General features: G+C 44.2%; 1 protein-coding gene across 1 annotated transcript in view; it reads right to left on the reverse strand.

Annotated features, from left to right (window-relative positions):
- LOC126457579 (uncharacterized) overlaps positions 1 to 20,819 on the reverse strand; it is a 60,740-nt gene that overhangs the window by 27,168 nt on the left and 12,753 nt on the right. Inside the window, exon 3 of the mRNA XM_050094006.1 lies at positions 5,726 to 5,873. Within this exon, the coding sequence (XP_049949963.1) occupies positions 5,726 to 5,873 (148 nt within the window). The remainder of the gene's footprint in view (positions 1 to 5,725; positions 5,874 to 20,819) is intronic.

A 20,819-nucleotide genomic window follows, 5' to 3' on the forward strand; every position in this document is an offset into this window, starting at 1 on the left:
TTTAAAAGAAATTTGTGAATATATAGACGATAGGATGAAGACAGGATGAACTGACATGACTTGCAGAGATGTAAAGAAGTTCTTCGAAACAAGAAAGGGAAAAAGAGTGAGCATTAAGGACAAAGATCGAACGTTACTATATGATGAGGAAATTATAGTGTAACGATGGAAGGAATGGCTAGATCAGTTATGCAGAGGTGATAACAGCAATCTGACTATCGAAAAGGAAGAAAGAGTAGAGCTGGATGATGTAGGAGCTTCTATTAAGAAAGAGGATTATGGGAAAGAGGATTATGAGAAAGCACTGCAGGATCTTAGAGAAAGGAAGGATCCGGGTGTTAATGGTATACAAGGAGAATTATTTAAAAAGCTGGGTAACAAAGCGAAGATGGCACTTTGTGGCTGGTGTATGATATTTACTGGTCCGTATAGTTACCAGAAGACGTTGTTAAATACATAATGGTACCACTACGCAAAAAACCAGATGCAAGGACGAGTGAACAACACTGAAAATTGAGCCTGGTGTGTCATGTATCGAAAATATGCAATGCATCGAAAGTGGTCACCGACAGTATTGTCAGGATAACAAATACAGGGATACGTATCTGAAGACCTGTACGAATTTGGAAAAGCTATGGGAACAAGAGAAGCAATATTGGCCCTGTGGCAAGTGATAGAGAAACAGCTGAATAACAGTAAGAATACATTCAAAGCGTTTGCAGATCTTGAGGAAGTATTCGACAATGTCAACTGGAATGTATTAGTCAGTGTCCTTTACCAATCGGGAATAAGCATTAGAGAGAGAAAACTAATTTACAGAATCTACATACGAGAAATTGGAATAGTTCGCTGTAGTAATAAAGAAGAAACAGCTAGCATTCAAAAATGGCTACGACAAAGTTGTTACCTATCCCCATACTTATTTAATCTGTATATACAGAAGGCAATCGACAGGATGAGAGAGAAAGTAAACATATGGGTAACAATTTACCGAGATAAGGTAGACATGCTGCAACTTTCCTATGATATAGCGCTAATTGCAGAAAGTGATGGAGACCTAAAAAATCGTGAACACAGGCACTATTTCTCAGCACGTCATCATATGTATACAAGCAAGTGTTTTGTTTCACGTGTTGCAAAGTGAACCTGCAACGATGGGTCCCCAAACGTCAGGAAAAGGTGTAATAGTATAAACTTTTTGTCCGGTGGGACACTCTTTCTGACACAGTATAAAGATCTGAAGGAGAGATAAATTTTGCAGAATTGTTCTACTGTTTTAAGTGTGCTGTGATAAATGCCATACGAAATGCTTTACGTAAACGAAAGGGTATTGTTGTTTCAAACGAAATACGTTCAGTGCCAGACGTATAACGAGGTGTTGGTCGCGTTCTTTCTTCCGAGTAACATCATAAAAATGTCAACTTTATGCTATCTTGACTGTGATAATAACACTTCTGCAAAAAGTGTAAAGGCTGCAGTCCAACCCAAGCCTGTACTACTTCGTGATGTGCTCATTTACGTCCAGGTCATGGCTGGTGACTGCAAGGTCATCACTCGCAGGCACAACTCTCGCCTATTACGCTCTCCAGGGAAACAGGTTTTCAGCACGACCATTAAAAGAAGCGTCTTTGGTTAGCACTTACGTTACTTCTTTCCACATTTGGCGAATACTCTCTTTAAGATAGCGAATCATAAACCACGAAATGAGTTTTTGTTTTTGAGACACTTTACAGCATCATGGCGTTGAAATACCAAATTACAAGGAAACTGACGAATATGCAGTTACTCAGATAAACATAACTCCGTTGAAACTGCAGTACTTAATACAGCAGTATTACCTCGAAGTGCTTAGCTGTAAACTGGCGACTTTACGACACCTCTGCGTAAAATACTACTGTGTCTTTGAGATAAGTTAAGTGATGGTTGCTGTGAGGGAAGACAGCTGAAGATGAGAATTTGGACGAATGGCCTAGGTACATATTGCAACGGACGAGCTGCGACGGTAGGGCTGGTGATACACCAAACTAAGAGAGAGCTTGTAAAATGTTGGTAGTTGGTTTATTTATAGATGTTGACGACAAATCGTAATTATAGATTAAGGGTTAAAAATTTGGCCAAGGGCTACGATGCCCGTCTATGGCCGATTTGTGCTGCTTTGCAATGGAAGGAACAGAGGCGCAAGACAGGTGCTACTATGGTGTACCGTTACTGTACTGTTTGATTAAAGCTGTCCAGATCCTCATAAGTAATACGTCACGAGAGTCACACAATCCAGTACAAAAGGAAACTGTTGTCAGTAGAGAAGCAGTAACAACACAATGCTTCGGCCAGGAGCGCTGAATGGATTGGAACGTGCAGTGGTCACTGAATGTCATCCGAGTAAAAATCCATCGGGTACATGCCGCCCCTTCTAAAGACGCCGAGTTGGTGAAGTGACTAGGAAGCAGTAACACGAAGGAAGAACTAGAGCCAAAGCAACGCCAGACAGATCTCATGTACTGACGGACGGGGAGATACCGAGCACTGAGGAGGATGGCTGTAAAAATTGCATTAAATCAGGGTAAGGAATAACCCGTGAGTTCCAAAGTGCTACTAGCAGTTCAGATAGCACAATTACTGCTCGTAGGCAGTTAAAAAGAATGCGGTTCAGTGATCGAACAGATTCTCACACGCAATACATTTCTGTAGTTGTCGCTAAGCGATGCTTGATGCGGCGTAAAGACCGATGCCACTGGACAGCAGATGACTGGATATGAGTGATATGGAACGATGAAAAACCCTGCGTCCTATGGCAGTCGAATGGTAGGATGGTTTACCTCGAAGAGAACGGTCTATTGACACACAGTCAACAGGGACTTAGAAAACATCGTTCTTGTGGAAACACAACTAGCTCTTTAAGCGCATGCAGTGTTCAGTGCTATTGGCAAGAGATTTCAGATTGATTCCGAACTCTGGATTTCCGGAAGGCTTTTGACACAGTACCACACAAGCGGCTTATAGCGAAATTGCGCGCTTATCGAATATCGTCTCAGCTGAATAAAATGTTCTGGGGTTTCCAACCGCGTCAATTGCTTAATTGGGACAGTTTAATAAAGGAAGCTATTGAAGTAAAAGTTACCGCAAACACCCTAAATAGAGACGGTGGCTTGCAGCTCAGGGCTGCGTGGAATCCAGCGATCGCGTGGTTGAAGAGGGCAAATCGAACGCCGACTCAAAACATGCCCATATATGTCAATGTCAGTGGCACCAGTGACGTCACAGCCGGCAGCTAGCGTATATAAGGGCTCACCAACAGCCCACTGGCAGTAACACCACTTGACAATGGCGAAGGAGTGCTTGGCCGAAAGCTCGTGTAGTTTTATGCAATTGACGGGGTTGGAAACCCGAGAACATTTTATTCAATGTTATCGCCGTGAGACTCTGCACCCATACACCGTGTCAGTTATATGACTGGATTCGTCATTTCCTGTCGGAGAGGTCACGGTTCGAAGTAATTGACGGAAAGTAATCGAGTAACACAGAAGTGATATCTGGCGTTCCCCAAGGTAGTGTTATAGGCCTTTGCTGTTCCTTATCTATATAAACGATTTGGGAGACATTCTGAGCAGCCGTCTTAGGTTGTTTGCAGATGAAGGTGACAGACGAAAGAAAAAGCGGAGGTTGTCTGTAAATTACGTAAAAAGGAAATGACTGAGAAGATGACATGTGTTTCACTAGAAATATGCCAAGCCTTCGATGCAGTAGATTTGTTTTCACGAGGAAATGTAAATGGAAACCTTTTGTCGTAACGAAAGTGCGAAGGTTTATGGACTAAAAAGGGCATCAGAAGATCAACACAAATTTCAAAACGATATAGTATGGTGCGAAAACTGGCAGTTGACCCTAAATAACGAAAAGTGTGAGGTCATCCACATGAGTGCTGAAAGGAATCCGTTAAACTTCGGTTCCACGATAAATCAATCAAATGTAAAGTCCGTAAATTCAAATAAATACTTAGGAATTACAATTACGAACAACTTAAATTGAAGGAACGCAAAGAAAATGTTGTGGGGAAGGCTAGCCAAAGCTGCGTTTTATTGGCGGGACACTTAGAAAATGTAACAGATCTACTAAGGAGACTGCCTACACTAAGCTTGTCCGTCCTCTTTTAGAATACTGCTACGCGGTGTGGGATCCTTACCAAATAGGATTGACGGAGTACATGGAAAAAGTTTAAAGAACGGCAGCACATTTTGTATTATCGCGAAATAGGGGAGAGAGTGTCACCGAAACTATACAGGATTTGAGGTGGACATCATTAAAACATAGGCGTTTTTCGTTGCGACGGAATCTTCTCACGAAATTCCGATCACCAACTTTTTCCTCCGAATGCGAAAATATTTTGTTGACACCGGTCTATATAGGGAGAAACGATCACGATGATAAAATAAGGGATATAAGAGCTCATACGGAAAGATACAGGTGTTCGCTCTTTCCGCGCGCTGTAAGAGATTCAAGTAATAGAGAACTGTGAAGGGGTTCGATGAACCCTCTGCCAGGCACTTAAATGTGATTTGCAGAATATCCATGTAGATGTAGATGTAGGATTTGGGTTTGGCGAATGTCAGGATAGTCTTACCCACCATAATGTCTGCTGCCAACAGTGACGTGCGTAGGAGATGGTGTTACAATATGTGGATGTTTTTCCTGGTTAATGTGTGGTTCCCCTAATTGCGCTTAAGGAAACGAGAAATGCATATGGACATGAAAACGAAATTTACAACATTTTTTGCTTCTTACCGTAGAGATACAGTTTGCAAACAATGGTTATTTATTTGTTAGCAGAGTCCCGACCTGAACCCAATAGAACACCTTTGGGACGAGTTACAACGTCGACTTGGCTATATATCCCAGCTCCCGAAACACTACCTTCAGATGCGGCTCTTGAGGATCAATGGGCTGCCATTTCTCCTGAGAAATTCAGACACCCCTCTGAAAGTCGAGTCACCAACCGAATTCAAGACGCTATGAAGACGAAGAGTGGATGCAGCGCATGCTTATGTCCACTAATAGGTGTCCGGTTAAGTTTGATCAAATAGTGTATGCTCTGTGGTACTAGTGCCGAATGACTGCTGAAGGGGCACATCTAGCGACCATCATCATGAGTAGCGTTCTCCGCTCATTGCATTTGTGAACATTTGCACTGAACACGTCTGACGTGTTCGGTGGGCTGTGGATCAAAAACCTTTTTCTCCTAAGATAGCAGGCTTAACATTGTGCAATTGTTTTTACTAAGAACAATACCCTTAATCGTTTTAGATTGTCGTCTGACAGCCTCTCATGTTTGTAAGTCGAGAGGACGTCTATGGGCTACAAGCAGCTGTGACGTATCTGAAGATGACAACATAATTCAAAACTAGAATATTTATAAGAAAATATGTCGGAGTTATTGGTTAAATATGTGTTCCTTAGTGGAAATCAAGAGACAGTGGAGTAAGGTCAGCAAGGTTCGGACAGAGTAACACTATCGTTCATTATAAAATATAGATAAAAGAAAATGGGGCCTGACAGACGAAAGAAAAAGTGGAGGTTGTCTGTAAATTACGTAAAAAGGAAGTGACTGAGAAGATGACATGTGTTTCACTAGAAATATGCCAAGCCTTCGATGCAGTAGATTTGTTTTCACGAGGAAATGTAAATGGAAACCTTTTGTCGTAACGAAAGTGCGAATGAATTTTTCACGTACCTGACGTCTTTGACGATGACGTCGCTGAGGCCGTGGACGAGAGAGTTCTTGATCAGCACCTTGCCCTCCACGTCGCCCTGCTGGTACTCCAGCAGCATCTCTCGTACCAGGAACGGGTCAGTGGCAGGGGCACCCAGTTCAGGAATACCTACGGCATTAGAGAGCAAAGTAAGAATATCGTGTGTGCTCACCACTCTCCATCTCATGATCAGAAAGCTCCGTAGACAGGAACAGTTTCGGTGTCGAACAATAATCGCAGAGGTGCCACGTGTAAGGAACATTTCCAAGCATATGAGAATCACGAATGAGGCGGGCCGGATTTATGTCGCCATCCGTCGGGTGGATCTCCTGTTTTGAGAATATTATACTTCTCATAGTCCCCATGAAAGCGGGCTGTGAAGTTATTATTTATATTTGCAATTGACCAGTTACGTTTGTTAGGTCAATCGCAAGTGAGCATTGCACCCCGCGTGAACGCAAAATGGTTATGTACAAAGCTATATGTACAGTGTTCGCTTAAAAATGATACACGGTTTGAAATAGGCCAGTTACAATGTAAAAAATTCAAATAATAGTGGAAAATTTTTCATTCACGCTTGCATTACACTGGGCACTTCATTCGAAGACGCATTCCTATAAAAAATGAGTAAATATTCAGCAAGCAAGTATACACTCAGCAACGGCACGTTTATGTGCCCCAGTTATGTCCCAGGCGAGATTCGAACTCGCTACCTGCACTTTATAGGAGCTGAAAGTCTGCCTCACAGGATTACCGACGAACCTCGTGATTAAGATCTAAATGAAACTGAGCACAGAGTTAGGGAATCCTAAACATGAAATGGAACGTCTACGTTCGCACGATCAGCCCTTAGCAAAAGATCTTTCAGAAAATCGTAGAATATTTTAGTCGTGCGGAAAATCCCATTCTGGGTAGAAAAAAAAAATCCTCTAGAACTAGGGACAACAATAAGAAAGACTAAATTTGAGATTAACACGTTTAAAGGTGCACTTGAGCAGCTAGAGCGCTTGTGGGGTATAATCGTTTGATCTCCACACTATGCATGTTGTTAATATTGTGTTACGAAGATACTGAAGCTGCTGAAAACGAATGAGACACCAGATAATGAAATATTTCCTACTACTGTTCCATTGTGTGCACTGTACACTGTTAGAAAAGGAGAGCAGGTCACTGTCTTTTATCAGCCCGGATGTCCGCCCATGTAAACCGGGACTCGGTAAGGCGATAATGACTCGCATAGAAGCCTACTCGCAGATGAACGACGAGGGCTGGTAATCCGCCAAGCCCCGGTGTGGTTTTTAGGCGGTTTGCCACATCCCACTAGGTGAATACCTATCTGATACCAAAGTCCCGCTATGAAACACGTTACGCAAACGTTACGGGCGCGTTTCCACACATGCACATAGGTTTAACTCTATGAGCAGCCAGATGAGGTACACAGAGATTTCGTACTGATGACCTTTGATGTTTAGCCTCTTCATACCCTTAATCACCTACAGCATCACTCGCTTTCGACTTCATGTCGGGCGATATGGGTGGCCAATTCATTCGCTCGAATTGTCCAGAATGTTCTTCAAATCACTCGCGAACAGTTGTGGCCCTGTGAGATGGTGCATTGTCATACATAGAAATTCCATCGTTTTCTGGGAACATGAACTCTAGGAATGGCTGTAAATGGTCTGCAAAGCAGCCGTTTCCAATCAATGATCGGTTCAGTTGAACCAGAAGGCTCATTCTACTCCATGTGAACACCACCTGCTTGCACAGTGGCTTGTTGACAATGGTGTCCATGGCTTTGGGGGTACTACGCCAAACTCCAACTCTACCATCAGCTCTTACTAACTGAAATCGGGAATCATCTGACCTGTCCACCATTTTCCAGTCGTCTAGGACCAACCGATATGGTCACGAGCCTGGGAGTGGCGTTGCAAGGGGATGTTGTGATGTTAACAAAAGCACTCACGTCGGGCCGGCCGCTGTGACCGAGCGGTTCTAGGCGCTTCACTCCGGAACCGCGCTGCTGCTACGGCCGCAGATTCGAATCCTGCCTCGGGCATGGATGTGTGTCATGTCCTCAGGTTAGTTAGGTTTAAGTAGTTCTACGTCTAGGGGACTGATGACCTCAGATGTTAAGTCCCATAGTGCTTAGAGCCATTTGAACCATTCGAACCATTCGCGTCGGTCGTGTGCTACCGCAGCCCGATAACGCCACATTTCGCCCCACTGCCCTAACGGATACGATCGTCGTATGTTCAACATAGATTTCTGTGGTTATTTCAGTCAGTGTTGCTTGTCTGTTAGGACTGACAACTCTACGCGGATACGTCCAGATCGCTATCGGACGATTTCTGTTACCGCAGTGGATTTATCTTAAGTAGAAGAGTAGAATGAGGTTCTAAGTACACCAAGAGCTTCTATAAGGAGCTGTCAAATGAGACACATATGGGAAAACAGTAAGTTAACTATTCATTAATACAAAAGTTATCACCGTAACTGTTAATACATTTGCGCCACTGTGAGTGAAGACAGTCAACGCCTTTACGAAAAAATGTTTGCTGTTGCCTTCTCAACCACGATTGTACCCAGGCGCCCATCTCTTCGTCCGAATCAAATCGAGGAGCACGAATGTTTTTCTTCAGGGCTACAAAAATATGGAAATAGTATGCACAGTTGGGTCTGCTAGAGTTCTTCTGCCACGTAAACGCAGAAGCGGCAATCTTACAAACACGTTGCACCCAGGAACTCACAGAGTAACAATGTAAAGGGTGAGAGAATGCCCGAGTAAAATTGCAGATCAGTTTCATTATACTGCGGAAGCTGGGACATCTTGTAGACTTAGATTTATGTCTACCTAGCGAGGTGGCGCTGCTATTGAGAAACTGCTATCGTATTTGATAGGAGTGGGAGTCGTCCACTAAGTCTGACGCAGGACACAAAATCCCTAGGTTCAATATCTGTATTTTAATTACTATTAACAATTTTATGTCAACAGGCATTCATTGTTAACATTCTCGCTCTGGAAAGAGCTGTTGCCGGATTCGCAGGCGAACTCGACGCCTGCTGAGTATAAATGGAGACACACTCGCAGGAAGCTCGTGACAGGGGTCAGAGGTTCTCATTTCTCTCTCTATGGATCATGGGCAAGGGACATTACGCTAGTAGTGTGGTTAAATTGAGAATTTTGGTAGTCAGTGCATTTGGAGTGGTCACGAGTCCACATGCCTTCGTGGTCAGAGTACCTGCCTAGTAAGGCAGGAGACCTGGGTTCGACTCCCGGTTTGCCACAAATTTTCAACTTCTCCATTAAAATTCCGTGTGGCTAGGGCCTTCCCGTAGGGTAGACCGGTCGCCTGGCGCAAGTCTTTCGAGTGGACGCCACTTCGGTGACTTGAGTGTCGATGGGGATGGAATGAGGATGAGAAGGACGACACAACACCCAGTCCCTAAGCGGATAAAATCTCCGACCCAGCTCGAAATCGAACCTTGGCCGTTACGTATGACAGTCCATCGCCCTGACCATTCATCTACCAGGGGCAGACAACTACCCCCATAGTTTCAATCAATTCCCGCTTACAGCCAATGTCTGTAATTCCTTTGAGTCATATCTCATTCTTTCGATTCTCATTTGCTGATTCCGTTTCCAAACGTCGATCCTAGACGACGTGACGATGTCAAGCGTTCTACGCAGGTAACTAACCTTATCGTAGCTTCTGTCACAAATATTTCTTCGCAACGTTTTGTCATATTCTAAAATACCTCCATATTCTCTGACAGGCTACGAAACTGATTTCTCCCCGATATGACTACAGCAGCTGCGACTAACATTTTATTTGCAGGAGATAACATCTGTACAAAATGTTCCTAATCATTTCAAGAAGCAGGGTCCACTATTCCGAGGAGATATTAGGCCTTTATGTTTATATGTACAGCTTCTGGCTGGTGAGTACAACTAATTAACAGATATCTGCAGTAACGAACTCACTTACTAACCTGGAAACTACGTGAACGCTTTAAATCCAAATGAGAGCAGTTCTTATACTACCAACTGGGCATTGCGATCTGAAAGCACCCTGACAGATATTTAACGTCTACCACTGTTTTGCCTTAATGTCGTATAGTATGCACTGGCTAAGCTGTAAGAGACAATTACAGACTCTTGTCACCTACCGTTTGCCAGCCAACACCTGAAACATTCTTTTGTTTGTACAAAATGTGTCAGTCATCTCAGCTCACAAGATGATAGCTTCCTGAAGCGAGAAATGACTGCGATACTTTGTATGCGCTGTAAACTGTGCTGTGTGGAGTTAGGGAGTCTCCACTTTGTGTGGCAACGCAGAGAACACGTTCGCCTTGACACGTCTGCGTGGTGCTCCACCGCAACGCAGGCAATGCTCTCAGCCACACTGGTGGCCATGGGCCCGCGACCATCCACAGCTGGGAGACCGCTCGAGGCTTTCACCTCGTGCTCGGAGTCCACCGGCGAGCTAGCGGCTTTACACGAAATGTCTCACCACAGGAGGTTCCAGATAAACTCGACTGTGTCGACGTGTTAGCTGTTTAAATTTGGTATTCATTTCACTGTAGCTAGACGCTTTAACGCATGTCTAATGACGAAGGCTCAGCAACATACCGAACATATTTGGATGAAATCAAGAGGAAAAATAGTATCTCTTATAGAGGTAGAAGGAAAAAAAAGTCGCAAATCAGAAACCACAAGCTTGGGTGTAACTGCTATATACAGTATCAACAGGAATCCAAACAAAAATGTTTGGTTTATGAAGAATAAAACTGCACAGAAAATGTAATAAAAATCGCCTTCGGTCATAAATATTCATGATTCATTCCATGTAGTTGTGGGACGGTAATTTACACAAAATTACTGTACATTTTAGTGTATATTTCTAAGCTCTCGGCTTGACCAGCTTTGAAAAACTGAAACATTTATCCGAGATACAAAGGTTCAAAGGTATCCTACTTGCACATGTAAAATATGTGACTAAAATACGGTGTTAAGCGAAAACACAGCACGGAGAAACAGGTTGTAAAGTGTCCCCGTTATGATCATATGGATTCTGGGAACCCCATATTGAAGTACTGAAACAAGCAAAAATTTTTTGCACGATAAATCCTGTCTGAGGCGTAAAATTAGTTTTGCGTTGTTTCGGTTTCACATAAGTAAATTATCAATATTTTACTGACCAATACGTTTCGTGTAAGGCAACCAGGAGAAGTATTTTCGTATAAGAGCATAAAAAACACAGCCGGCCGTCGTGGCCGTGTGGTTCTAGGCGCTTCAGTCTGGAACCGCGTGACTGCTCCGGTCGCAGGTTCGAATCCTGCCTCGGACATGGATGTGTGTGATGTCCTTATGTTAGTTAGGTTTAAGTAGTTCTACGTACTAGGGGACTGATGACCACAGATGTTAAGTCCCATAGTACTCAGAGCCATTTGAACCATTTTTGAACAAAAAACACAAATATGTGCTTGTTTATTGAAAAGACTCTGACTGAAAAGTGGGGTTCCACCTGCTTCGTTCTATCTTCCTCAACTCCTTTAAAAACTTCGCAAAAATTTTGGCACACAAACTAGTTTGCGTTTTTTTTATGCTAAGAGAGTAAAAGACTGTAGCTGTGGGAAAGAAGCAGAAGTAATAAATACTGGAAAATATTCTGACAATGGTTGGGGTATAGAAAGAGCGAGGGAGGCAGTGGAAATCTAAGAGAAAGAGAAAGCACAATGACAGTGGAACATAGGTGACAGTGACAGAGCAATTCCAGGAAAAGAATGAAGGAGACCGTGCCAGTGGGAGAGGAATAAAGAAAAGGAGAAAGTGGATATTGTTGAGAGTGAATGATAATGACAGTCTATGACAGTGACAACGAGGAAGAGAGATGAGGTGGTGAAAGTGAGAAGAGACAGCAGAAATGAGAAGGAATGAATGAAACGGTGTCAGTAAGAGAGAGCAAGAGGGAGATAGCGACAGTGAGAGGAGACAGTGAGGAGATAGTGACAGAGAGACGCAATGAGTTAATGACAGCGAACTGAGCTGAGTAAGTGAGACTGGGCCAGTGGGGGTGGATGGGTATGTGCGACTTACAGCGATGGGCTAATGAGTGTGAGCGAGTTACAGTTCAGGGAACTTGTGAGATTTAGAGGAAGCTGCATTTTAGAAAGAGAGCGAATATATTTGCATGGCAAGTGTTTTGGGAAAATTTTTAAAGGTGCGCAGGAAGCTAAAATGAGGCAGCTGGCACCCCACTTTTCAGTCAGAGTCTTTTAAATAGGCACCGTCATATTTGCATTTCTTGTGCTCCGATAGGAGCACTTTTCCACTGGCGTATTTTGTCCGTAATATGCAATAGCAATACATTGGCTTTAGAGTGTCAGAGAGCTGTTGACCCACGACTGTATAGGGACCAAAATGTCAGTAAAGGAAGAGCGCGTCAAGCAGATCGGAAGCAATAGTATCCTTTTACTGGAAGTATTAAAAATTTCATGTTTAGTCCCCAAAATATTCTTCGGACTAGGCAATGCCTGACTAAAAAAAATTATTGGTACTGTAACAGAGGGACACTCAAGTTTAAATGTGGACAACATATCATCGTAAACTTATTTCTTCCAGCAGAAGATGATTTATTTGGTTCGTGTGTTACCACACTAAATGCCACAATGCAACGAAACAAGAATCTAAAATCTATTAAACAAGAATAAGTACGTTGTAAATGGACAGTCCCTTGTTGTGGTCCTCAGTCGAAAGACCGACTTGATGCAGCACTTCGCGTTAGTTATCCTGTGCGAACCTCATTACCTACGTAACTATTGCGACCTATACCCGTTCGAATCTGCTTACAGTATCCAAGCTTTGGTGTCTCTCTCTACAATTCGCTCCCCTCCATTAACAAGTTAACTATTGCCTGATGCGTCAGGATTTGTTCTCTTGACCTACTCCTTCTTTTAGTCAAATTGTATGATAAAGTCCGTTTCATACCAATCACATTTAGTACTTCTTTGTTAGTTACTGACCCACCTATATAAACTTCTGTACTGTTTTGTGGCACCACATTTCAAAGACTTCTATACTCTTCATGGCTATTCGGTTTGTCTTCCACCTTTTACTGACATACGAGATCACACTCCACAAAGACTTTCAGGAAACACTTCCTATGATTTAAATTTGTATTGGTTGATGATACATGTCTATTTGTGAGAAAACTATTTCTTGCTGTGATCGGTTTACGTTTTAAATCTCCTTCTGCCATCATCAGTTATTTTCCTTCGCAATAGCAAAACTCGTCTACTTCTTTTAATGTCTTTTTCTTCATCTAATTCCTCCATAAACTCGTGATTTAAGTCAGTTACACTCTTTTTCTCTTGTTTTAATTTTCTCGATTTTCACCTGAAAACACCGTCTCAAGACTCTCCATTCCATCTAACTGAGTGTCCAAATCCCTTTCTGTCTCTGACACAACTACAGTATCATCGGCAAACCTGAAAGTTTTTGTTTAATCTCTGTGAACTTCAATTTCTTCTCCAAAATTCTCGTTGGTGTCCTTTTTAGCTCAATGTACCACGAACTTACTTTAAAGATGGAATAACATAGCGAATAGGCTGCCACACTCACTCTCTTGTCAATTGCTGCTTCACTTTTCTGTCCTTTAACTCTGCAACTTACAATGCTTTAAGCAGCATAACACATGACGACACGAGCAAGCTATTCTTCTCAGCACTCAAATCCAATGACGTCGGATTAGAAACAGTCATCGTAATATACAGGGTGGTAGGTAAGCGTCAAACGAAAAAACTACAAAGAACGAAACTTGTCTAGCTTGAAGGGGGAAACCAGATGGCGCTATGGCTGGCCTGCTAGATGGCGCTGCCATAGGTCAAACGGATATCAACTGCGTTTTTTTTAATAGGAACCCCCATTTGTTATTACATATTCATGTAATACGTAAAGAAATATGAATGTTTTAGTTGGACCACTTTGTTCGCTTTGTGATAGATGGCGCTGTAATAGTGACGAACGTATAAGTACGTGGTATCACGTAACATACCGCCTGTGCAGACGGTACCGTGTTAAAACGGACCGTTCACCAATTGCGGAAAAGGTCGATATCGTGTTGGTGTATCGCTATTGTGATCAAAATGTCCAACAGGCGCTTGCTATGTATGCTGCTCGGTATCCTGGACGACATCATCCAAGTGTCCGGACCGTTCGCCGCATAGTTACGTTATTTAAGGAAACATGAAGTCAAACGTCAACCACGACCTGCAACAAATGATGATGCCCAAGCAGGTGTTTTAGCTGCTGTCGCGGCTAATCCGCACATCACTAGCAGACAAATTGCGCGAGAATAGGGAATCTCAAAAACGTCGGTGTTGAGAATGCTACATCAACATCGATTGCACCCGTACCATATTTCTGTGCACCAGGAATTGCATGGCGAAGACTTTGAACGTCGTGTACAGTTCTGCCTCTGGGGACAAGAGAAATTACGGGACGATGACAGATTTTTTGCACGCGTTCTATTTAGCGACGAAGCGTCACTCACCAATAGCGGTAACGTAAACCGGCATAATATGCACCATTGGGCAACGGAAAAATCACGATGGCCGCGACAAGTGGACCATCAGCGACCTTGGCAGGTTAATGTATAGTGCGACATTATGGGAGGAAGGATAATTGGTCCCCATTTTATCGATGGCAATATAAATGGTGCAATGTATGCTGATTTCCTACGTAATGTTCTACCGACGTTACTGCAAGATGTTTCACTGCATGGCAGAATGGCGATGTACTTCCAACAAGATGGATGTCCGGCACATAGCTCTCGTGCAGGTGAAGCGGTACTGAATAACATATTTCATGACAGGTGGATTGGTCGTTCGCACGTTCACCGGATCTGTCGTCCCCGGATTTCTTTACGTGGGGAAAGTTGAAGGATATTTGCGATCGTGTTCCACCGACAACGCCTGACAACATGCGTCAGCGCATTGTCAATGCATGTGGGAACATTACGGTAGGCGAACTACAAACTGTTGAGAGGAATGTTGTCACAGGTATTGCCAAATACATTGAGGTTGACGGACATCATTTTCAGCATTTATTGCATTAATGTGGTATTTACAGGTAATCACACTGTAACAGCATGCGTTCTGAGAAATGATAAGTTCACAAAGGTACAGGTATCACATTGGAACAACCGAAATAAAATGTTCAAACGTACCTACGTTCTGTATTTTAATTTAAAAAACCTACCTGTTACCAACTGTTCGTCTAAATTTGTGAGCCACATGTTTGTGACTATTACAGCGCCATCTATCACAAAGCGAAGAAAGTGGTTCAGTTAAAACATTCATATTTCTTTGCGTACTACACGAATATGTAATAAAAATGGGGGCTCCTATTTTAAAAAACGGAGTTGATATCCGTTTGACCTATGGCAGCGCCATCTATGGGGCCAACCATAGCGCCATCTGGTTTCCCCCTTCAAGCTAGACAAGTTTCGTTCTTTGTAGTTTTTTCGTTTGACCCTTATTTCGTGAGATATTGGGCCCAGTCACGATCAATGGACCACCCTGTATACACTCAAAGCAGCACTTTAGTAAGAACAGCTTACGATTGCAATTTTCAAGGAAAAGAAGAACAAGTGTTTCATGTTCCCAGAACTAAGTCTCTTGCAGCTATTTTAGATCGTTTGGCAGCCTAGCCGCACCTCTTTGTCACATTTTTATTGCTTTCTCCATTTCACTTTCGCCTTGCCACCACGCGATACCTGCGGCCTGGATTCGGCACGGTTTGCGGGTACTTTCGCTGTCCGCCACGCGGTCTCCCTGACCCACTCACCTGTCGCGTCGCGGACTGGGCCACCGCGCCACCGCCAGTGCAAGCGAATCGTTCGCGTATCCGAACGCTCAGTCGCACTGGTTCGAAACAGCCCGCTTACCGGGAACAGCCGAGGCACATGCTGGCTACCATCTACCTTACCTTCTTACAGGGTGACAATTATTGAACTACATGAAAAAAACGTAAAATTAGCTACAAACTACGGTGTGCAGACACTTTATTTAACATGTAAACGTCATTACAAATATTCGGATTTAGGTCACGACATGTTCGACGCGCCTGCCATCATTGGCGATGTCGTGGCGCAGACGAATGTCGAAATTCTGCATGACCCGATGGAGTGTCGGAACATCGATGCTGTCGATGACATCCTTAATGGCTGTTTTCAGCTGGGCAAAGGTTTTGAGGTTATTGCTGTACACCTTGAGTTTAATATAACACCACAAGAAGAGAGTCGGATGTGTTCGGATACGGAGAATATGGCGGCCAATCGAGGCCAGAGTCAGTGGCCTCTGGCTGTACCAGGGCCAGAATGCGGTTCCTAAAGTGCTCTTCTAGGACATCAACAACTCTCCTGCTTCGATAGGGTCGAGCTCCGTCTTGCATGAACCACATCTTGTCCAAATCAGGGTCATTTTGGATGATGGGGAGGAAATAATTTTCCAATACCTTCATGTACCGTTTGATAGTGACAGTGCCATCAAGGAATATGGAACCTACCATCCTATGACTGGGCATTGCACACCACGCAGTCACTCGTTGAGGACGCTCAGTCCCCCAAATGCACCAATTTTGCTTACTGACGAACCTATCTAAATGAAAGTGGGCTTCGTGCCTAAACCGAACCATACATGCGCATACTAATTCCCATCATACCCCGCGGCCAACCGTCCAGTTTCAACGTGATAACGCAAACCGTTTAGAAGTTACGACGATTTTATTTCATATAGTTCAATAATTGTCACCCTGTACTTTTAAGCAGTCATGTCTTTCTCCCTATCTCTCATCATTATTGTAACAGAGAATAGTAAATGAGAAACAGTTTAAATTAAGGCCTAACAGTGACTGGTACGAACACCAATTGAAAAACACAAATATGGTAACGAATCATTCTTATTGAACCTCCCAGCGTACGTTTCTGAGGATAATATTTTCATCATCAGATGTCTGAAGGAGATACACTGCCTGACCGAAAGTACCCGGAAAGATATTAGTAAATATCAGTGTGGGGTGGGACCACCCTTCGCCTTTATGACGGCTTGAGATCTGTTGGGAACGCTACCAATGAGGATTGGCAGCCCATTCTTTCCCAAGGGTCGATGACAGTGTAGGTAGCGACGATGGTCGCTAGGATGTGGAGCGTAGTCGCAAAGGTGCTCCATCAGGTTCAGGTAGGGATTCAGGGCAGGCCGCTCCATTTCAGGAGTGTTATTGTGCACATACCATTGCCTCAAGGATGCTGCTTTACGATAGATTGCATTGTCATGCTGATACAATCATCGTTCCGGTAAGTTCGTCTACTGTACGCAGTATACAACGCTGTAAAATGTACTTATATCCTTCATTTGCTGTTTTCTTAAGCGAAACAAGGGGACCACACTATAACCCCGATAAAGACCCAATCATCGCAACGCAACCTCCTCTGTACTTCTCTGACGGCACCACACATGATGGTAGGTAAGTTTCTCATGGCGTTCGCCAAACCCAAACTTTCCAGTCATTAGCTGCCGAGTGGTGTCGCTCTTTACATCATTTCAGGCGTCGCTTGCACTGACAGCAGAAGCGTGTGGTTTATGAGGAGCTGCCCAACCATTCTACCCATTCTTTTTAACTTCCTATGCACAGTCATTGTGCTACGTGGACTGCTGGTAGGACTCTGGAACTCACGACTGAGCCATTTCTCTGATTTCACGCGATTTTTTACAACCACCCTCCGCAATTCTCGGCAGTGATTGTCCGTACACAAGTTCCTGGGTTGTTGTTGTTCCTTCACGTTTCCACTTCACAGTCACATCACCAACGGTCGACTTGGGTAGCTTTAGAATGGCTGAAATGTCCCTGAAGGATTTTTTACTCGGGTGACATCCAATGAGTAGTCTACGTTCGAACTGAGCTCTCTTGACCGGCCGGTTCTGCTGTTACTGCTTTTGTACTGACGATGCAGCACTCCCCGCCTCGTTTTATGCTAGTCTATCTTTCGTGACATCTAGTGGCCAATTCCTTAATACAAGGGTGTGCGGATACTTTTGATCAGATAGAATATAATCCTACGAATCGCCTAATGGGAAGACCAGTAGTACTGAATACCTGATTATAATAGTATAATACTCCAAAGTACATAATGGGAACTTCAGTAACAGTGAGTACCTGGTGATAGAGAAGTCCCCCGAAATCCACGCCCGACAGAGAAATAAAGGTGAATACTTGGTGATTGATGTAAAATTCTAGGAAGCGTGTATCGGGGTATTCAATGGGAGATTATTGTACTTTACTTGGTATAATAGAAATCTTGGCGATGTGGCGGTACTTCTGTTTCTAAGTAAGTACTGTTGACTGCAGTCATGGACTTCATTACGACCACGTAACGCGATTTTGGAAATGTGGAAATACAAATACAATTCTGCCCAAAATTCAATAATGAGTTAGATAACGCAAAATAATATACTAAGAGCTCTGTTGAAATGAATGTTAGTGCGAGAACATGTTCCCTGAGTTCTTCCAGTCATGCAAACACGACACGACTTCACATTGCGTGAAGCCAGAATGACTGTAGCGCCAGATGTGGCTGGGCACGCAACACGAGAAAGTTGAGGGAACGGAAGAATACAACACGTGTCAATGAGCGATGGTGCACTATGGTGGTGTTCTCCATTACAGCACTGCCCGTACGCACCATCTTTATGACTTTACACAGGAGAGAACCATCGGGAAACTGGAAGGAGTACAAAGCGTGACGCCGGCCGCTATGGTCGAGCGATTCTAGGCTCTTCAGTCCGGAACCACGCGGCTGCTACGGTTGCAGGTTCTAATGCTGCCTTGGACATGGATGTGTGTGATGTCCTTAGGTTAGTTAGGTTTAAATAGTTCTCAGTCTAGGGGACTGATGACCTCACATGTTAAGTCCCATAGTGCTTAGAGCCATTTGAACCATTTGAACAAAGCGTGACGAGTTCGACATTGCTCACAGCACTCTTTCTGGTGCTTGGGGAGGGTTCTGAACCACAGGCACTGCTGCCCGAAGGTAAGGAGGTGAGCTAACACGGTCAGTTACATCAGCAGGAGACCGCTACAACGTGCAACAGGCAAGAAGGGACCCATGTGTAACAGCGGGCGCTGCTGCAATTGCATTTATTGGGACTGCAAGGCACGCAGTCTCACGCTCCACACGGGCATGCGACTGATGGTGGTGGTCTCTTTGCACGACGGCAAGTATTTTGTGTTCCGTTGGCTCCTGCACATCGGCGGCAACGATTGCGATGGTGCCAGGAGCACAGGGAATGGACCAGCGAGACACGGGGTCGTGTGCTCTTGTCGGATGAGAGATGATTCCGTCTGAGTAAAGGGTCTCATTTGGCGAGAGATTGGAACACGCAGTACACCCAGGAACACTGTTGAATTTGACCAGTTTCATGTAGAGGGCCGAAGTGTTCCAAGGGCGTACTGACATCCAAATCTTCGAATACCGCACAATCATTTATATTCTCTTGTACTTTCGTAATCATTCTCCTAATGTCACAGAACCGTTTTCAGACAAACTTTTATGGGATAGATCTGACAAACATATGAAGCATGTGTAATCATATAGGCACGTTTATCAATTCTACACACATAAAAAAATGTTTTTCATCACCCCGGTTTGCAGAACGTCTGAAGATAGACGTTGACTGTGGGTATTGTATCAGACACAGTCCCTTTGACTGTTCAGAGAGGTCACTAAACCCGCACAAAGATGTAAACAACCATGAATGAGCAGCGCCTATTAGACGGAGGGCGTCCGACAGCCGATCAGTTCCAGTCATTCCACAAGGAAGGAGGTACACGGCTTGTGTTTTCTGTAGTTCAACCACGCCTAGACAGTCAAATCCGCGGTTCGATCGCGTCTGCGTTGTTGCTTTGTGCCAGGAAGGGCTCTCAACAAGGGAAGTGTCCAGACGTCTCGGAGTGAACCAAAGCGATGTTGTTCGGACATGGAGGAGATACAGAGAGACAGGAACTGTCGATGACATGCCTCGCTCAGGCCGCCCAAGGGCTACTACTGCAGTGGATGACCGCTATCTGCGGAGGGACACTGACAGCAGCGCCACCATGTTGAAAAATGCTTTTCGTGCAGGCACAGGACGTCGTGTTACGACTCAATGTATGCAATAGGCTGCATGATGCGCAACTTCACTCCTGACGTCCATGGCGAGGTCCATTTCTGCAATCACGACACAATGCAGCTGGTACAGATGGGTCCAACAACATGCCGAATGAATCGCTCAGGATGAGCTTCACGTTCTCTTCACCGATGAGTGTCGCATATGCCTTCAACCAGACAAACGTCGGAGACGTATTTGGAGGCAACCCAGACAGGCTGAACGCCTTAGACACACTGCCCAGAGAGTGCAGCATGGTGGGGGTTCCCTGCTGTTTTGGGGTGGTATTACGTGGGGCCGACGTAAGCCCATGGTGGACATGGAATGCGCCGTAACGGCTGTACAATACGTGAGTGCCATCCTCCGACCGATAGTGCAACCATATCGGCGCATATTGGCGAGACATTCGTCTTCATCGACGACGATTCTCTCCCCAATCGTGAACATCTTGTGACTGACTTCTTTCACGATAACGAAATCGCTCGACTAGAGTGGCCAGCATGTTCTCCAGACATGAACGCTATCAGACATGCCTGGGATAGATTGAAAAGGGCTGTTTAATGACGATGTGACCCATCAACCACTCTGAGGGATCTATGCCGAATCTCCGTTGAGGAGTGGGACAATCTGGACCAAAAGTGCCTTGATGAACTTGTTGATAGTATGCCACGACGAATACAGGTATGCATCAATGCTAGAGGACGTGCTACTGGGTATTAGAGGTACCGGTGTGTACAGCACTCTGGACCACCACCTCTGAAGGTCTCGCTGTACGGTGGTACAACATACAATGTGTGGTTTTCATGAGCAATAAAAAGGGCGGAAATGATGTTTATGTTGATCTCTTCTGTACAGGTTCCGGAACTCTCGGAA

This window comes from Schistocerca serialis, chromosome 2 (assembly GCF_023864345.2).
Source record: "Schistocerca serialis cubense isolate TAMUIC-IGC-003099 chromosome 2, iqSchSeri2.2, whole genome shotgun sequence".
NCBI lineage: Eukaryota > Metazoa > Arthropoda > Insecta > Orthoptera > Acrididae > Schistocerca > Schistocerca serialis.